The sequence below is a fragment of the Diadema antillarum genome, unplaced genomic scaffold, assembly GCF_040938485.1.
Source record: "Diadema antillarum isolate AM-2024a unplaced genomic scaffold, OU_Dant_1.0 seq00000105_RagTag, whole genome shotgun sequence".
Taxonomy (NCBI): domain Eukaryota; kingdom Metazoa; phylum Echinodermata; class Echinoidea; order Diadematoida; family Diadematidae; genus Diadema; species Diadema antillarum.
In genome coordinates this window covers 1,082,518-1,101,984 of record NW_027271191.1, presented here as the reverse complement: position 1 = coordinate 1,101,984, position 19,467 = coordinate 1,082,518, and the positions used below count along the sequence as shown (strand labels likewise).

The window sequence follows — 19,467 nt, the reverse complement described above, 5'->3', positions numbered from 1 at the left end:
ATGTTATAATACTTCTGTTTACAATAAAGCCGTTTATAGTTTTGTTATCGCAGACAACACTGAACAAGATCAAAGACATAGCATTTGAAAATATTACCCTTGCTTGCATGAATTCCTAGCAGCCTAGACTATGAGTTATATAATTCGCTTGGGCAAGATCTGTCCTTGAAGGGATAACTCCCCCCCCCCCCCAAAAAAAAAAAAAAAACCAACCAAACAAACAAGAAAAAAAAATCAAAATAGAAGGGTCATCACACATTGTCACTTCGTCTCGTTTATCATTTGTTCAAATTGTGTAAAGTTTGGACAGATCACTTGGGGTGTTTCACAAGAAGCTATCCACGGTGGACTAGAATATAGGCATAGATCAAGCCAGTGGATTCCCTGTTTAGTTTTATCAGCCGGTCTTTCAGCATCCACTTATCAGGGGCGGACCCAGGAATTCTGTAAAAAAAAAAAAGGGGGGGGGGGGGGGGCAACTAACATTTCTGGTGCCACTTCCGGGTTTCATTTCACCTTTTTTCTTTTATATTTCTTTTGTTTTTAACGATAAATATTACCAAAAGGGGGATGCGTGCGCCTCTTGCGCCCCCCTCTGGATCCGCCACTGAATGTTTGCTGAAAATTATTTTCTGACTTATCCTATGAATCTTGCATAGGTCTTCAAATTTTGCACGCGGGCTAGCTAACGTAAAGGAGCGAGATTGGCGCGACAAGCTCGGATGACGATCGATCACTCATGATTGATAGGATGTTACGAGGCTCGAAACTGTCATCTGGACTCTTTGCAGGTTATATGGTATGGTCTATAAACTGTAGTTAATTGTAAGATCATGTGTCTGTTTTTAGTCTTTATTTGACAATTATTGAAGACCACGACAAGTAGTAAGCTGTTCAAAGTAAAAGCCCTGATTTGAATGCATTCTACAATGAACTGTATTCATGCTGGAACTGTGACACTCGGGTTAGTCCGATACGTTGATAATTGTGTCTTCTCCGGTTCAGTTCTGAACTTCAGCCCAAGGGGGCATTTCATGAAGCATATTGGTGGATATTTTTCTGACAAATTGTTACAAGCTATTGAAATTCTTGCATCTGATTGGCTGAGATCCAATCAAACTGATTTGTCCGACAATAACTGATTTGTCCAACGACTTTGTCGGACAAAGTGCTTCATCAAGTGCGACAATACTCTGCAAGAGCTAGAGGGATGCACTAATTTTGGAAGAAGAAGATGAAATGCCCCCAGTTCTATGATACACAGGCCACAGCCTCACAGGCCTGTCGCTGCACAGAGGTCTCACGACATCTGGTCGGGCTGGTGAAGGCATTTGCTGGCCACTTCTGTTTAAAGCGTAGCCTGACCTGACGCCGTGCAAAGCACGGCTCCGCGATCGCGCAACCTGACGTTAGCTGTAGAATAAGATTTAGTTTTTATTATTAGATGGTAACATTACAAACTAGTTATTGTAAACGTAACTTGGTTTGGAAAGAGAGAGAAAGATGTCGCTGTTCTTTGCATATATGTAAACTTTCAACGATGATTTGACTGTAGCTTGCTGTACGGCAGTCAATCGAGGCAGTCATTTATTACGAAATAGCTAACTGTTACTAGTGTTTGACTAACGTTAGATCTATACAATGTACAAAATCATATCGACCCTTACTCAAGACAAAGGAAGACACTTAACACTCAGTTGACTTTACTTTAGAATGGAGAGGAACTACATGTACTTAAGTTCTGTAGGGATCTTGTCTATGGCCTGTTTCTAGATGTTTTGGTATGGATTCATAAAACACAAGCAAATTTTGATTGGTGAAACTCCTGGAATATCTCGTTTAAGAATCCATTGGGAGAGTTTGAGAAGTAGATTAGAAGAACTCCCTGGCAAGTTCTTGGACTGAAGTGATCAGGTTTGTTTTATAACACTTCGGCCTAAACAGTAAAGTTGAAAATTGGATGAAAAGAGAGACACAATTTTTTTTTTTTTTAAATAGTAAATCCTGTGGCTATTCATGTAACAAATTAGCTCTTATTTGATTTTTTACATATAAGACCCTTTTTGAAAATTCTTCAGCACTTAATAAGGCCTTTTTGGGGGGGTCATTTCTAACAGCAAGTACATGTAGACCCCAAGCATCAGTAATCTGGCCTTCAGTGATATTTTTGAATATATCCAGTAGTACAGTACTCTCCGTGTAATCGGGTATCGCTTAATCGGGTACTCCGTTTAATTGGGTAGTAATGTCAAAATCAGTTCCAATGCACATTAAAATTACCTGATAATCGGGTTGCCTCTCCGCATAAATGGGTAAAAATTCTCTTCTAACCTAATTTCTAAGCACATTTTGTCGCAGATATAACACTTTAAGAAATCATAAATGTCAAAATTTCCACTGCTAATCGCATTCTCTGCTTCATTTGCAAAGAAGACCGATCATTTGGGGAGTGGTTAAACATGAAAACACATGTGCCAGTCCGATTTGCCACACGTAAACGAACATTACACATGTAGCTGGCACTCACAATTGCATAGACAGACAGTAGAAGTTGAACATACTTGCGCTCCTCCCTTACTTTATACTCCGCAACAACATTCACAATTACGAGCTAAGTTTGCAACGAAATTGAGGCCATGCACCAGCTCCATAATTTTGCTTTTCCCCAGTCACTTCTCAAAAAGCATCCCAATGTTCTACGTGACTAGTGCACGCAAAGAAACGTATTCATTTCAGAAAACGCCTGCGTGTTAGCGAGGAGTCCATAGTCAAACGACAACATAGAAGACATATTTGTCCATAAAAAGAGTGTAAATTATTACTTGTGACTGAGTTAGTGTAAGGTATGAATGATGTGCCGTGCAAGTACGCGTGTTAAGCATACAGTGTAGGTGTTTGGTGCAGTGTACAATGTGTGTACATACACATTGTGAGTGTCAATTGTGAATGAGACGTGTTCTTCTGTTAATCGGGTACTCCGCTTAATCGGGTAAGAAACGCTCTGCCCGAGCCTAACCGATTATGCGGAGAGTACTGTACTTGCAAGTTGGTATCTAGTGATCTTTTTCCTTCGTTTATGCAACTGTGTGTACTGCTGCTCAAAATTCAGTTTGACTTCAAGAGTTTAATGAACTAGGATGCAGATTTACAAAAGTGAGAATTTGAACATGTGTGTTTAGTTGCAATCATGGCTTTAATAGAAAGATTAGAGTTTCTTCTAACAATATCTGTTTTCTTCTTAGTATGAAAACTGCATTTATCACAGTATTATTAGCCTTTTCTCCAATGTAGTGTGCACTTATTTTGCTGTAAAACTCGTATAAAGATGTACGGAGCTTCAAGGTTGAGCTCAGTAAGTATTTAATTTTACTGACCCCATTCACGTGCATCTTTTGTGTACAACGAAAGAGTTTATGAGGCCATCAGAGCATGCTCTATTTATTCCTTGCGCCCAATGGATATTTCCATTGTTCGATGGCTCATGTAGTTGACCATGGAAAGGGAGTACTGTAAAAGTAGACATTTTTGCGGTGTTGAAATTTTCGTGCATTCCGCGCAACCAGAAACTAGCGCGAAAATAAAAGCATGCAAATATTTTTTGCTTGCCATATGTTCCCAAACTTACTGTCTTGATTCTGCGGAATTAAAAAAATGTGATTCTCTTCTGACAGTGCCAAGCGCAAAAAATTAGTTGCGCGAAAATAACCACTTTTACAGTACATGTAGGACCTACCTCTTGACTGCTTTCGCACAGGTGGCCTACCGACCTGTCCGTCCTCCGTGAACTACAAAAACAATCTCATTTGGGGGCATTAAAGGCTCTCAGAGAATTGCGGGGGAATGGGTAAAGAGGGTCACAGAATTGTGAACAAATATTTCTCTTAAAGGACAAGTTCACCTTCATAGCCATGTGGGTTGAGTGAATGCAGCAATATTAGTAGAACACATCAGTGAGAGTTTGAGCAAAATCGGGCAATCCGTTAAAAAGTTATGAATTTTTGAAGTTTCAGCTCAGTCACGGCTGGATGAAAAGACTACTATAGCTTGTGATGTCACATGAGTACAACGATAAAAAGAAAGAATAAAGAAAATTCAACATATTTCCATTTTTCTCCCATAACAAAAGAACACTCGACTTCTCTCTTTCAGAAGGCAGGGGAAATAATATTACCCTTAACATACGTCAGTAGCAAGTCGAAGAACTGTGCACTTTATTCTAAAAGTAAAGTTTTGTGAAATTCTCTTTTTATTTTCCTTATATAGTTGTACGCATGTGACATCATACACTGTAGTAGTCTTCTCTTCCAGCAGTGATTGCGCAGATACTTAAAATATTTGTAACTTTTGAACGGATTGTCCAATTTTCCTCAAACTTTCACTGATGTGTTCTACTAATATTGCTGCATTCTCTCAATCCTTATGTATATGAAGGTGGACTTGTCCTTTAAATGAGATGGTAAATTTCCATCAATTGAGCTCATTCATATTCTCTGTCCTTGTTATTACAGGCATATGACAGATACTGTTGACTGCCATTGGACATATGGAGCTGATACAGGGTTATGATGGGACTGTATCAGTTCCATTCATAACAATTTGTGTAGGCTTTGCATCTTTCCTGGCCCTCTTCTTCTTTGATGCTTTCAACATCACCCCACCTCCCTTAGAAGGCATATACTCCCAGCCGGGCAGATGGTTTACCTCAAAGAGAGTGTTCATATACCTCTCAATCTTACTGAGAAAATGGAGGAGCCACAGGCAGAAGGCACACGGAGGAAAGGTGGAAGCAGCCAGTGTGGGTTATGGACAGGCTGCTACGGCTACAGAGGAGGACATGGAGTTTATTACAGATGTTCCAGATAAACCCCATGTAAGTGCAGTGTTTTATTCCTTTGCATTCCTTTTTTTTTTAATATCAGAAATGTTACAATGTTTTGTATGTAATCAGCCCTTGAAGATACCCTACTTATCGCTAATTAACTTGAGAGACTACAGCCATTTATGTGACCTCTAACAATTAGTTTTATGATCAAAGTCTATGTTTGCTCTTTGTCAATGCTGCATGATTAGCTGTGTCAAGGAGGGTCAATCTGTCCATATAATCCTGCTCAAGTCCTTGTTGTACTGTACTCATGTGTAGTCAGATTCTTAGTTGCAGTTGTCTTTGACTTACACTACCTAGATCAAAACATGATACAACCTGGACTGGTGATCAACAAGTTTGAATATGTGGCTGACCTTGCATGCCCTCCACATCCATGAAAAAAAGAAAGAAAATGAAATTAAAGCAATCGGTGTATTGTAGTGCAAACCATTCAAAAGGCAGGGAAAATTCTAGAACTTGATTGCTTATACAGGGGAAACTCGGTATAACGAACACTGCTATAACGAGATATCGGTTATAACGAGGAAATTTTCTCGGTCCCAAATTTCCTTCCACACAAGTCCATGTAAAATGCTACTCTTATAGCGAGATCGGCTATAACGAAATAACTGCTATAACGAGATAAATTTTGTGACTTCCAAACAAAGAAAAACAGTAAATCAAACCTGCTATAGCGAGGTAAAGCAAAATGCCTTCGGTAAAGCTTTACTTCGCCTGTGCTATCATCTTCCGAGATTGTAAAGCTTGATGCGCCAAAAACTGTCTTGTACACACATAATCATTTTCTTCAGTGCACTCCAGCTAGCACTGCATGTTGTACGTGTAAAGTGTGTGTGCACGCACACTGATACATGCAGAAAACGTGGTGGGACGGCCATATGTATACATGACATCATCATGACGTTTAGCAGGTGTGAGGCAATCTGATGCTGTGATTGGCCTTCTACTTAGGGAATTCCCCGTCTTAACACACACGCAGTCATAATGTACATACAGAATGTGTCACATACACACACAGCATTGTGCAGACCATATTCAAGCTTTCCACACAACACACACCCATACGATAACCACATACCAATCCACAGACGATCTTGATACAATCGCAAGCTATATATATTTACAAATTCAAACACCTACAATTAATAAGAAACATATTCTTGATATTGGATTTCCTTGGCGAAAAACATCTTCTTACCCATAAAGGTGAGTAATTCCCTCACACACAATATCAAGTTATCAGTATTGATTGAAATATGATGGGTAGTCCCACATGTGCAAATTAATGTCATTATTTTATGCCTTCTTTTATGTCTACTGATATAACGAGATATCGGCTATAACGAGGAAAATGACTCGGTCCGGAACATCTCGTTATATCGAGTTTCCACTGTAACACATCATGAAATTGGATTGATATTCTATAGAAGTTTTAAAGTATTCACACACAAAGGCATTGAGGCACACTATGTCTTGATATATTGTATCATAAATGTATGTCTGTCATCACATCACAACATGACTAAAAATTGAGAGTTTGTTGAGACAGTCATGCGATGTGGAAGAGAGTGTAAATTTGCAGTGACAAACGTGACACTCACCAGAAAATGTAGCATGAGCAACCTGAATGAAGCTATTTCACCACCATCCTATTTTCTCAGTAGCATTAAATTTGAAGGCAATTCCTAGAAAGTGTAGTTTTCTAGGTAATGGTATGTAAGCAGGTGGAAATATTTTACAAGTAGTATACAAATAAAAACAATTTATATCAGTAGCAACTCGGGTTGTAATCTTGTAGGGCTTTTAGCAGTGCTGTTAGTGTTGAATATTTTGCAATGTGGATACCCGGTATTTTAATAAGTGCTCAATGGAGCTATAGTGCAAAGGATAACTTGCAAAGAATTCTTGGAGACATTTAAAAACAAAAAAGGACGATACTCTCCTCCATGTATAATCAAGTCCATTGAAAGTAGCCTGGTGCCCCCACCCCAAAATCAGAAAATAATTGTGTAAAAGTTTCCAGATTTAGCTCCAGCGCCCCAAGATTGTAGAATTCTTAAAGAATCTTCTATTATGCCAGAATTGCTTTGAGTGAATACATTAATGAGTGTACTTTCAAGCTGGTTTATGGCCGATCTATGAGTAGCCCTCTTGGGATTAGTACCAAATTAAGTCCCAATTTCACTTTTTAATCTTCTTTTTAAAGATGCATGTGTATGGTCAATTTTTCTATGAAATTGGCAGGTATTATTGTCAGTGAGCCAGAATTTATAAATGGACTCCATACCCTCACCCCTAGGCTCCCCAAAGCCCCCTAAGCCTGTATATTAGGTAATAGTCTGCAAGAATGCAAGGAAGATGAACTTGTGATACTAAGGTGAGCACTAGACCCACTGGGTCTCTTTTTGCAGAAGTTTCCAGTTGTTAGAATTAGTAGATATATTTCATTGTATTCATCATTAACATTGTTGTACCGATTTACCTCTGCACGCCACACTCCAATGTATTTCATTAGAAAATAGGATGTACTTGCAACTGTTGGTACATAGGTAATAATATTTTATATTTCTATCAATCTGATTCTCCAGGGTTTCAATTCTGTATATGCATGGGGCATCAGTCCTACAGGGGAATGGTTGGTCACAAAGGTGGAGCTCCATCCAAGGGGATGCAGAAGCTGCTGGTTTATTCTTGGCCTTCCAGGCATCGGGAACCTGGTCCTGCCTCAGTACCCAGACTGTGTGGTCCTGAAGGGAGATAAAGGGTCAGGATTTCGGGCTGGCGGTCTCCACATGGAGGTTGTTGAACCTATGAGACTGTGGAGGATTTCTTTCAATGGACTGTGCAAGTGAGTGGTGTACACTGTAGTGAATGTCGTCAACACAAGATTTTTATCTCTACTCTTGCCTTAAATTGTTGTTTATATGTTTGTTTGTTTGGGTTTTTTGGGGATGTGGGGGTGGGGTTGGGGCAAAGAGCAGACTAATTCTGTAGAGTTCAGAACTTGAGAAGGTCACTCTAAAGGTAAAAATTTTATAACTAATAGAAAATTATGTCTTGACCTGCTGACTATGATTACTGTTAGAACTAAAACAATGAAATTCTAACTAAGTACTGCTAAGCCATGACAAATTCTGTTTCAAAAGAATTTATAATCTGCTATGTATAATGTGGTCTATTTCATAATTTTGTATGAAAGGGAAATAAAACTAAGTCACTATTTGATATGCAAGTAATGAGCTGATGAGCTGGAAATAGGATAACTGGATTTTGAAGAGTAGAGGAATGATAACAATAGAACTCTACCATCACTTGTTAGTATAAGAGGTTAAAATCTTTTTCCTTAACTTTTGTCTTCATTCTGATTTCTATACCACTTCTTTCATAAAGAATTGGGAAACTGCATAGATGTGAATGAGAGGATTCCAAATGATCTTTCAAAACTTCAAAAAATGAGAAACAATTGTCAGAAAACAAACTATAATTTTATTGAATAGTTTCACTTTTAAAAGTGAAGTGATCGTAAAGACTCAAACTTTCAACAAACTTAGTTATCAGTATTAAATATTTAAACAGCCAAAATGTAGAGGGTATTTGAATACTCAAATTTCCACCTCACAGTTGGCCCAGCTAAGATTTTATGAAAATACAGTGATAACCCCAAATATAACTTACATTTTATTTATCCTAATTGTTGTGTACACATAATATGAGTCAAGTGTAGCTCCTGACCACTTACTAATGATATGCTGCCTGTATTTGTTGGTAGTTTACTGTTCACATTTTCCACATATCTTTTTATTATTTCATTTAATTTGTCAGGGTTGGCTTCCAGGAGAACACCAAGTCAAAAAGTGACAGACCTCTGATTCATGTTCGTTTCTCCTTCATGTGAGTGAGAATTGCTTTGTTTTTGTATGTCAACTAATAAGTGTATGCCCATTATTTGGATGGCTCACGATAGCCATAAATCTTTTGGCAAAGTTACCGACATTATTTTTCTAAAAGTTACTTTTGCAATTAACAATCAAACTGGCCTTAGTGGCCATCTGTCTTCAGCGGCCACCTACTGCATGCAGCTATTTACCCCCCCCCCCCCCCCCCCCCCCCCCGAGGAAAGCCATGTGAGAAACTCTGTTCAGAGCAGCCACCTGTCACTAACAATGTATATATATTCACAGTTGCCAAATTTCAACTGCTGCTTTGAACACATTGTGTGCCATCTCAGTAGGATTGATAATCCTGGGGTATGTTTCTTCGGCATATTCAGGTAGCTGTGCTCTTATGTTGATAGGCATTGTAGGTGATGAAGACATCAGTGACAGGAGGGAAGAACTTGATACACTGCATGCCTGGCAGTTTCCAGAGGAAACGCCTGAAAATTCCCCTGTGACTGTTTGACATATCGTGGTATGGTGCACCAAACTCACCACAGTTGAGACTGCAAATGTAAGGTTGTGGTTTTGTCCCTGTTGCCCATGTACTACTCTCCTTCCTGGTTCGCCATGTGGTGCTCTCCCGTTCAATCTTTGGGTCCAGGTGTTACAACCCTGCACTCATCTGCACAGATGCAGCGGGCAAAAACTCTAGCCTGCAGAAACGAATCCTGGATAATCTGCTTGTTTTTTCAAGACACAGGGAGCGTTTTACATCCAAAATAACTTATAAGTTGTGAACATGTCATTTAGTGTCCTGACAATGGTTGATGTGCTCACTGTGGGTTTCTCTTGGAGAGATTCAGCCAGATCATCCTTCATCTCCAGCAGCATAATTGGTGGATTTGCATTTCCAGTCTTAATTCAATTCAATTCAATTCAATTCAATTCAATTCAATTCAATTCAATTCAATTTATTTGTTCAATTCCACCAAGAAAACAAAGTACAGAAATTGTAATACCTCAGTATTGGGTGAAGACAAGAAATCAATGATTACACAAACATGACAGATAGCTAAAAAGAGTTAACATATGCTAGTACATGAGGTGGAAAAGATAGGAGTCCTGCTGAGAAGCAAAGCTTAAAAATTGCAGAAACTCCTATTTACAGATACAAAAAAAAAAACAAAAAAACCACCAGATACACAAGACTGGAAAATTCAGCCTGAAAACTATGTACAATATATACATACAATATGCGAAAATGAAATGATAATTGTGGGGGGGGGGGGAGGGGAGAAAGCACACTAACGGATGTTAAAAGAAAAAAAAATGTATTTAAAACAGAATACGGGATTGAATAATGGGAAGAAAAAAAAATAACTTGGACTTGGACACACAGATACAGGGACAAGAGTAAAGAGGCCTTCATTTTGACTATCATTTTTGTATTTCGAACCCTGCCTTTCTGTAGATTGTTTCTTCTGCCCTCCCACAAATAGGGAGCAATGATACACCTGATAGTAATTAATGCCCAGGTTATCTTAGAACTGCATTTGTAGTCTCTCTGGGATCTGAAAGCAGTGACTAGGAAGGCCCTGTCCTCATTGCTAATGCATCATGATTCTTTGATTGATGTTGTTCACATGACTAGATTAGATTGAAAAGACTCTCTTTTATATATCTATCTGGTAATCAATGAGATGTGTTTACCGATAACATTAAATCTAAAATGTGGTATAAGTAATGTTATTTTTCAAATGGACATCTTACAGACTTGATTTGAATGCTTCTATCATGAACTTGTTTCCCCATACAGTTGTATGTGAATATTTATATAGAATGGTGACAGATGCTTGGAGACAAAGTTGAATAGCCATTTACAAAAATGTGTGCACATTCAATAAATAAGAATATGTCAATATGAATTGGTTGTCACTATCTCACAATTTGTAGCAAAAAAGCTGCTGAAAACTGCTTATCCAATAGTGGCAAGCGAATGGAGTAAAATGGAGTCAAAAGGGGCCTGAGCTTTCGATCCTGGCAGAATCTTTGTCAGAGGCAAAATGACAAACAGGCAGGGAAAGCAATCACATAAGGACTACACACGACAAGAACAGTCAGGGGAGGGCTAGGGACACAGACCATTTAAGAAAACAAAAGGGGAGAGTTGGAGGTCATGGGCAAGGAGCCCAACAGGTAAAGGGAGGGGGATTAAAAGAGGGTGGACAGACAAAAGGCAGAGGAGGGTCATGAATGATCCAGAGACTGTTATGATTATGTGAAAACAAAGTTACTCATCTCATGAGAATAAGAAAAAAACAGTATAACACTGACCAAATTTTACAAAATCGTAACAACAGTAAGAAAATGTGGAAGAGCTTGGGGGAACTTACGCCTAAATCATCACCCATTTCTCCCAATACCATAAAGGTTGATGATGCAGAAGTATCCGACAATGCAAGTATTGCTGAAGCATTCAACAATTTTTTCATATCTAATGCTACTAAAATTACAAAAGACCTGCAGAGGAATACTTCTCAAATGATATTAGATGAAGACAAAGGCTTTGTTCCATCTCATTCTCAATTTAATTCAAGTATGATAACGAGAGATTTTGTATTGAGACAGATCGAGCTTCTTGGCATAGATAAAGCAACCGGAGAAGATCACATCGGCTGCAAACTTTTAAAGATGACAAAGAATGCTATTGCAGAATCTCTTTGCGATATTATCAACAAATCCCTGTCTACGGGAGTTGTTCCACGTGAATGGAAAAAGGCTCGGGTAGTACCAATATTTAAAGCAGGAGATATTTCTTCGATGAATAACTACCGCCCCATCTCAATCTTACCAACAGTGAGTAAAATTATCGAAAGGACCGTACATCAACAACTGAGCGAATTCATAAATGCGAATGATTTACTACACCCTAATCAATCTGGTTTTAGACCATTTCATTCCACATCAACTGCTCTTGCAAAACTTGTGAATCAGTGGTCTTTGAATATAGATAATAATCAAATTTCTGGAGTTGCCTTCATAGATCTTCGGAAGGCATTTGACACTGTAGATCATGACCTACTTTTACGTAAATTAAAGTGTATAGGGTGTAGCAAGACGACTAGATTGGTTCAAATCCTATTTAAGTGACAGACAGCAAGTGATGAAATTCAAAGGAGCCAAGTCCCACCCTTCAACTATTAAATTGGGTGTACCTCAAGGGTCAATTCTTGGTCCCCTTTTATTTTCAATATATGTCAACAGTCTACCTGAGTGTACTTCAGAAGGTGATATGTACGCTGACGATACGACTCTCACTGTCAGTGCTAATGACGCAACAGTTTTAGAAGAAAAGATAACTGTTGCACTAAATAAAGTAATGGGGTGGATTAAGAAAAATCGGCTCGTCCTTAACACTGACAAAACTTCTGTCATGATTATCGGCTCCCGTGCTAATCTCGGGAAAATTGAAAATTTCAGTATTTCATTAGATGGTAGTCGGATTAAAAGAGTTCAGTTCACTAAATGTTTAGGTGTTTTAATAGATGAAGAACTGAAATGGTCTAAACAAATCGAAAATGTATGTAAACGTACCCAAAAAAGTGTCTGCATGATAAAGATAGCGAAGGCCTTTTTGCCCCAACAATCCCTAAAATTACTTTATAATAGTCTAGTGTTACCACAATTTGATTACTGTCCTGTTGTTTGGTCAAACAGATTTCAATCCCATACAACTAAGCTAGAAAAAATTCAAGAGAGGGCAGCAAGAATAATTTTGGACAAAACATATGACACACCGTCGGCTGATTTATTCAAAAGTCTTAAATGGATGACACTAGACAAACGTTTTGATTTCAGCCGCGTTATGATGATATATAAATGCGTCCATAACTTAGCACCTTCGTACCTTCAGGTGCACTTAGTTAAGCCTAGTGATGTACATGAACATCATACAAGGCTAATAGACAGTGGAAATCTATGTGTGCCAAGATTTCGCTCTGATTGTCACAAGTGCAGCCCAATCGTATCCTCTGTACTTGAATGGAACAGGCTAGATCATTCAACTAGATCAGCTTCTTCCATATATTCATTTATTAAAGAGATTGTTTAAGCAAAGTTGCTATTTGTAAGTAACACACGAAATTCATTCTGGGCTTTATCATTCCTGTATAATAGCGTTTTTAATTGTTATTTCGGCATTCTGATGAACTCTTGCTGTGGCATGTACTCTTTTATGTTACTTTGCAATGTACAGTATGCTGGTATGTATCTACACTGTATTATGTCATCTTCTGTATGTGACCGTGCACCTCAAAACAAACATAAAGTCGCACACACTGATTTTGCGTGAAGAGTGAAAATAAGTGAAATGGATCAATCCAGCCGAATTTGACTTTTTCATATTTTCTGAAAGAGCGGGTCTTCTTTTACGATATGTTAAAATTTGGTATCATAAAACGGGCAGGAAAGTGTGTTTTTTAGCAGTTTATCTCAAACATTTTTGGTAGAATAGTGTGATTAGATGTGTCTATAGAGTCCCTTTTACATTTCTGAAAAACCTTTGTCCACAGTCTTCACTTTCAACTCTAATAACTTTTTAAAGGATAGTGCTACTGCTTTGAAAGTTGGCGTTAATTATGGACAGAATGTGTTAATGAGGCATGCTCAATTTCAGTTTAATCTGATAATCCCTTCATTGTTGTTACTCTGGTGGTTTACTTCCTATTTTTTGTCCCATTCATCGCACAGCCAGCACGGGTTGGTAAAGATTAAGCGCTTGAATAGACACTGTACTTCAGAGCCTCTTTTTTCAGTTCACACTTTTCCTGAGTTTGTGCATTCTTTCCAATATTTAGATAGGTAAGGAGAGTCCGTTTGATTTGAGTTATACATCATTCTAAAGCTTAAAGTCTGCTCTTTCAGAATATGGTCTTAACTAAAAATTCATGTCTGGCGACTTCTTGTTTGTTTTGAGGTGCACGGTCACATATACGTTTTGCTATTTAATGTACATATGTACAGTTGAACCTCTCTTATCCGGCCTCCCTTTATCCGGATCTCTCTATTATACGGATGCAATCTCGCCGTGATTTAAAAAAAATATATAATTATGGGAGGAAAGGGGGATTCCCAACTCCTAGAGAACTCCTACACAAACACACATGAATTACATGTACTTGATACATTTCTTAATGATTATTTAGGTATAAATCATCCCAAGAATTTATAAAAGAAAATGATTTCATTCTTGCAAACACGAACCTCTATTTTGGGGTCTGTTACTGAGTGTAGCAATGAAAAGGTTGCAGTATACGCATTACTACATGTGGTACTACAATGGGCTACATCAGTACATGTGTATGTATATTATGTACATGTATAAAGCATTGAGTCTCCCGTATCCGGCCAAATCCCTTATCCGGATGAGCCCGGGTCCCGACTTGTCCGGATACGAGAGGTTCAACTGTATGTTCATCATGGTGAATGGACTACCCTGACAAAAGATTATAAATAAATAAATGAATAAATTAATAAATAAATAAATAAATAAATAAATAAATGTGATTGCTTTCCGTGCCTGTTTGTCATTTTGCCTCTGACAAAGATTCTTCTCGGATCGAAAGCTCAGGCCCCTTTTGACTCCAATCTCATAAATTTGTTAAAGACAGTTTTGAGTAACGATATGTGAAAATGAATGACAGACAATGGAATTCTCTGGGAAAACCTATTATAAAAACATATGGTACACACTATAGTCATTCAAGCAGTGACAAATTATGGTGAAAGCAGAACACCTAATCTCTCTCATTTTTTGCATACAGTTTCAGGCTTGTACACCAGTTTCCATGTACATGTAGGTGCCTGTTCTATGCACATTTTGCTTCAGATTACTTTGGTCATTGAAGTAGCCTGTTTTAAGTTTTTGTTGTGGTACTCATCTATTACAGATCATTATCTTTTTTTCGTATGTGAATTGGTAGGTGGGCAGCTTTTACTCCTATCTTCAACTTTGATACTGACCTAAGTGCCTGGCAGAATGGTGCAAATGTTGCAAGGGAAATATGGAGCAGAGAGTTCTTTCACAAGTTGAAAGGGTAAGCAAGCAAGATTTTGCGCTGATACCTTTCAGTAATGCTGTCCTCATTCCTCCTTATAGAAGTCTCTATAAGTACAGGTATCAGCATTCTGCTAAAGTGCGTCATGAGAGAGATTTTCTGACTCAGGAAATAGATTCAGTGTGGCTTAAAACCTGGCAACTCATGCTGTAAATACGTAATGTATGTAGGTTTTGGTCATATTGTACTGACAACATTTAGACCCTTGATCCAAAGACAGCTAGAAGATAACTCAAACATTGGGAAACATTGCAGGGACATCCTAGCAATATCATTCCTTCACTTCTCAGTATGTAACTGAGAGGGTCAGGTTATAAAGACAATACAGTACTGAAACAACTTCAAAGCTGCTCTGCCATTATTTTGAATTGACAAAATTTCCAGTGAGGTATGAAGAAACCAGAAAACCTTGTGACCTTGACCGTGACTTCTTAAAAGATGGTTTCAAAAGAAGCATCAAATTGAATAATCTTGCAGAGATATATGTATGTTTGTAATTACAACTAAAAATTATCAACCATGTTATCCCTTCAAGAGTACACTTGACAGCCCACCTCAAGAAGAGAAAAGAAAAAAAAAAATGTTTTACTCCTTCCAGTTCATATTTAAGAGACTTTGTGGTTTGTGTGTACCCATGTACCCGATGATGTGCGGTATCACAAATGGTAACATTTACCTGAATAATCAGAGCAGGTCCTGTCTCAAATGTCATGATTTTACCTATGTTTATTTGGTCATGTCATTCCCAGCATGCATCAAACACACTATGAGCAGTATGGCGTGTTCAGGGGTATGGTGAAGGTTGAAGGTCAGGAGGAAAAACTTATCACCATGCGGGGGTTACGAGACCACTCATTTGGTAAGCTTGTTAAAATGAAATCATTGCTTATTATCTTTATTAGGTGTTTTGAAAAAAAAATATTAGGAGACAGATATGAATATTGTGCACTGGTAATATTTCTGCTATGTTATCATAGCAGATGGTAAATCATTGAAGGTGACAGTTGGTAATTGTTTTTCTCATCTGTTGATTGGGGGACTCCCTGTCAGCATACAATGTATTTGTGAATACAACTAATGCCTGTTAAAGTACACATCTGGGCAATTCCACGGTAACTGACGTTACACGTAAGGATTTTCATGAAATTGTTTGCCTTGTAGTTTTGTGAATGAAAGCACCTTGGGCTTGCAATTAGCATTGATGAATAAGTTCATGAGAATGAAGAAATAGGTGGAAAGTTTTTCTCTCAAACTGCATTTCTTATCACATAGCAAGTGAAAATGTGTCGGTAACTGACGTTACGGAAAAAGGACATGGGAAATTATGGTGTAGATGTAAATGGAAATATCTCATGTCCCTGACTTTTAGCCTTTATGTGTTTAATGTGGCAATACACCTAGGTTCTTAGGAACAGGTGTGCCAAATAATGTGTACTTTAGTTGTCTCCTTTTACCACCATGCCAATTTCAGTGAAGGCATGACGGTAACTGACGTTACGTAACTGACGTTACGCTTACATTTGCCATTGGGTTTACACATGCAAAATCATGATTGGGAATAGCTATGTGATATTTCATAATTCTGACCATTCAGAATGATTTGGTTGATATGGAGTCATACCTTGGTTCATCAGTCATAACATCTATACACAATGAAATGAAACAGTAGTCCATTTTCTTTGTGTTCTATGAAAACTTAAAGGTAAACATGTCAGTAACTGACGTTACGTAACTGACGTTACACATACTTTGCCGTGGGGTTTACAGAGAGCTAATTTATTTAACAGGTTATTACACTGCTGCAATGTACCAGTGACAATCCCAGGCAACTACAGCAACAAATTAAAACAAAATCTAAAGACACAAATAATATTGGGTGGGCCCTTAGGGGGCACCCCCCAATGCCATAGCACAGTTGGGCAAAAATAATGTAAATGCACAAGAGGATATTTCTTGACATTTGTCTGAAGATTTAATTTTCATTCAACATTTATGATTGCACAGAGCCATTAATAGATTAAGCAGTTCCAAGTATGAATATATTGACATGGCTAAGGGCTTTTTTGTTTGTTTGTTTGTTTGTTTGTTTTTTAATGAACAGGAAAGTTTTTATCTACATAGAGTGCTCCACCCATAATACTTGTAGTACTACACAAAACATGGATATTTTTGTGCTTGAAAAAAATATCAAAATATCTTTCCAGGTTATGGGGAAAAAAACATGTATCAACTCATAAATATGCACAAATACGTATGAAATCTATTGTGATATATTTCTCCTTCTTTTCTTTATTTTACTCCTGATGATCTCCATCATCAATTGATTTAAAATGAAAAGTGTCGCACTTTTAATATTTCTCTGTGAAGAAGAAAAATAAATGCTTTTTTGGTCAAAAGAGCATTATTGTTTTATTCCTAGCTTGAAGTAATTCAACTGTTTTTTTTTTCCTTTTCACTGATATATCACGGCTTGCAATCCATTCGAGATACCAAAAAATCGGACTTTGCAACGAAAGAATACTAAAATCAATATAAAAAACTCTTCCTGTTCATAATTATCATGTGTTGTATTACAAAATGTCCCTGCATGAATAGAATAAAGTAATCAACAAATACACACTGTATGAACATTTTTTTAAAAAAAAACCCTGAATCCTCTCTCACTTTGAGCAACATCAGTGTTAAGTTTCAAACAATAATGAGTACATGCCTTACGTACCATAATACAAGATGAGCCATGTTAACTACACCACACATTTAAGTGCAAGAGAAGAAATATCTGTTTGTGCATTTGCCTTGAGGTAGAAACTTGACTAAGCTTCCTGAAAAAAAAAATGCCAGCAAAAGCAAACATTGGTGAAGATTGTTAAACTGTTGGTATACAGCTGTGCAGAAGTTTGTTTGGGTTTTTTTTTTTTGTAGAAAATGTGGTTAACATGCAATCATGTCACTGATTAGGCCTACAAACTTTGGTAGCTTTATCATCCTGTAGGACTGGGAATGTACTAATTTGAGTGCATATATATTGCATGTGGCAAACTAAACTTCCAGATGATTTAACCTTAAACTTGTGCTGAATCAAAAATCGAAAGCTCAAGCTCCCCCCCCCCAAAAAAAAGATAATCATGGTAAATGAATGAATAAATGAATTTAGAAATAAAAAAAATATATATATATATCCATGGACATACCATGGTAATGACATCATTTCCTATGAAAGGGATTGCTGCTCTTTGTTGTAAGTTGACTTCCCAGATGTATTGAAATGGCCAAAAATCAAAAAATTTGCCTCAGTTATAATTACTGTCATGGTAACTGACGTTACATACTCGTGTATGACGTTTCGGTAACTGACGTTACACATTTTGTAGTGTTCATTTTGACTCTCCAGTATGCCAAGTATCCTTATTTCTGGTATTAAAATAAAGGCATATGGGCATACATTAGAAATCCCAAGTTACATCATACAGCTCACTTCCTTTGATGAATAAACTTAAAAATTCCTTGTTTTTGGTAACTGACGTTACATCCATCATTATCAAAGTAATTAACAGTTTTTATCAAATTCTTTAAAGCTACCAGCTTTTTTTTCTATCGTGTGGTAAAAGACTTCTCTGGTAACTGCATACATATGAAAGATTGTTGTTTAGAGTACTAATAAAGTAGATATACAGAGAGTAAGTTATGCGACAATACACTCTTTTCACCATTGAGTTAAAGGCATATTTTGGCAGCCATTTTGAAAATCAAAATGGCCGCTTTTATTGAAAAACATAATGATTCTTAAAACTTCAACTCAAGTACTGTCTGAAAATTTATGGTGTTTGAAACAAATATCATTTTGAATTTTTGGCACCTGTGTCCTAGTTACCGTGGAATTGCCCATCTATATATTTTAGTGGCATTGAATATATTGGTTGGAGCATGACACTTTTCGCATACTTGCAAATATGATTGTTGGCTTTACATTGTCTCTTATACAAAGTGGCATGTTTTACGATATGATTAGTCTGGACTCTGTCAGTCATTAGTGCCAATGACTGCTTTTCTACAACAAGGCAATGCAATGTTTAAAAATATAAAATGAATAGGGAAAAAAAAAAAACCACGGAAAGCCAACCCTTTCCACCATGTGTGAAAATGTGAGACATACAGTTCATATTCAGTGAAGATTGCACTTGGCATGCTGGAACACTGTCATTGCAGCCTTTAAAGCAGGTGATTGATGCTGAATGCAAAATGCACAATTGTTTGCTGATTCTGAATTTATGTCTCTGGCCCAAATGCCCAGTGATGAATGTTTCAAACAACAGCTTCCCTTGCTTTTCCTGTAGTCAGAATTTGTAAATACCACAAGGTAAACAAGCTAAACAGATGAACTTGCAAAGATGTTTTATGCAGAAACTAATCACGGGTACATCAGTTAAAGCAGTCCACAAGATTATAATTAATTAATTCAGTTGCATGCATTGTGTGCATTTTGTTTGAGTTTGACCATCATGTATAGTGTACTTCACATCTCGCTTTAGATAAGGTTTGTGTGGGGAATTTGCTTGTGATCACTTTCAATTTTCAAAATGTTCTTTTT

The 19,467-nt window shown here is 37.5% G+C and overlaps 1 protein-coding gene across 1 annotated transcript in view; it reads left to right on the top strand.

The window, feature by feature from the left end:
- Window positions 1-717: 717 nt before the first annotated feature.
- Window positions 718-19,467, top strand: part of LOC139726922 (rifampicin phosphotransferase-like) — a 67,407-nt gene continuing 48,657 nt past the window's right edge. Inside the window, exons 1-6 of the mRNA XM_071637911.1 lie at window positions 718-799; window positions 4,509-4,870; window positions 7,474-7,733; window positions 8,708-8,776; window positions 14,745-14,858; window positions 15,629-15,738. Of these exons, the coding sequence (XP_071494012.1) occupies window positions 4,544-4,870; window positions 7,474-7,733; window positions 8,708-8,776; window positions 14,745-14,858; window positions 15,629-15,738 (880 nt within the window). The 5' untranslated portion in view covers window positions 718-799; window positions 4,509-4,543. The remainder of the gene's footprint in view (window positions 800-4,508; window positions 4,871-7,473; window positions 7,734-8,707; window positions 8,777-14,744; window positions 14,859-15,628; window positions 15,739-19,467) is intronic.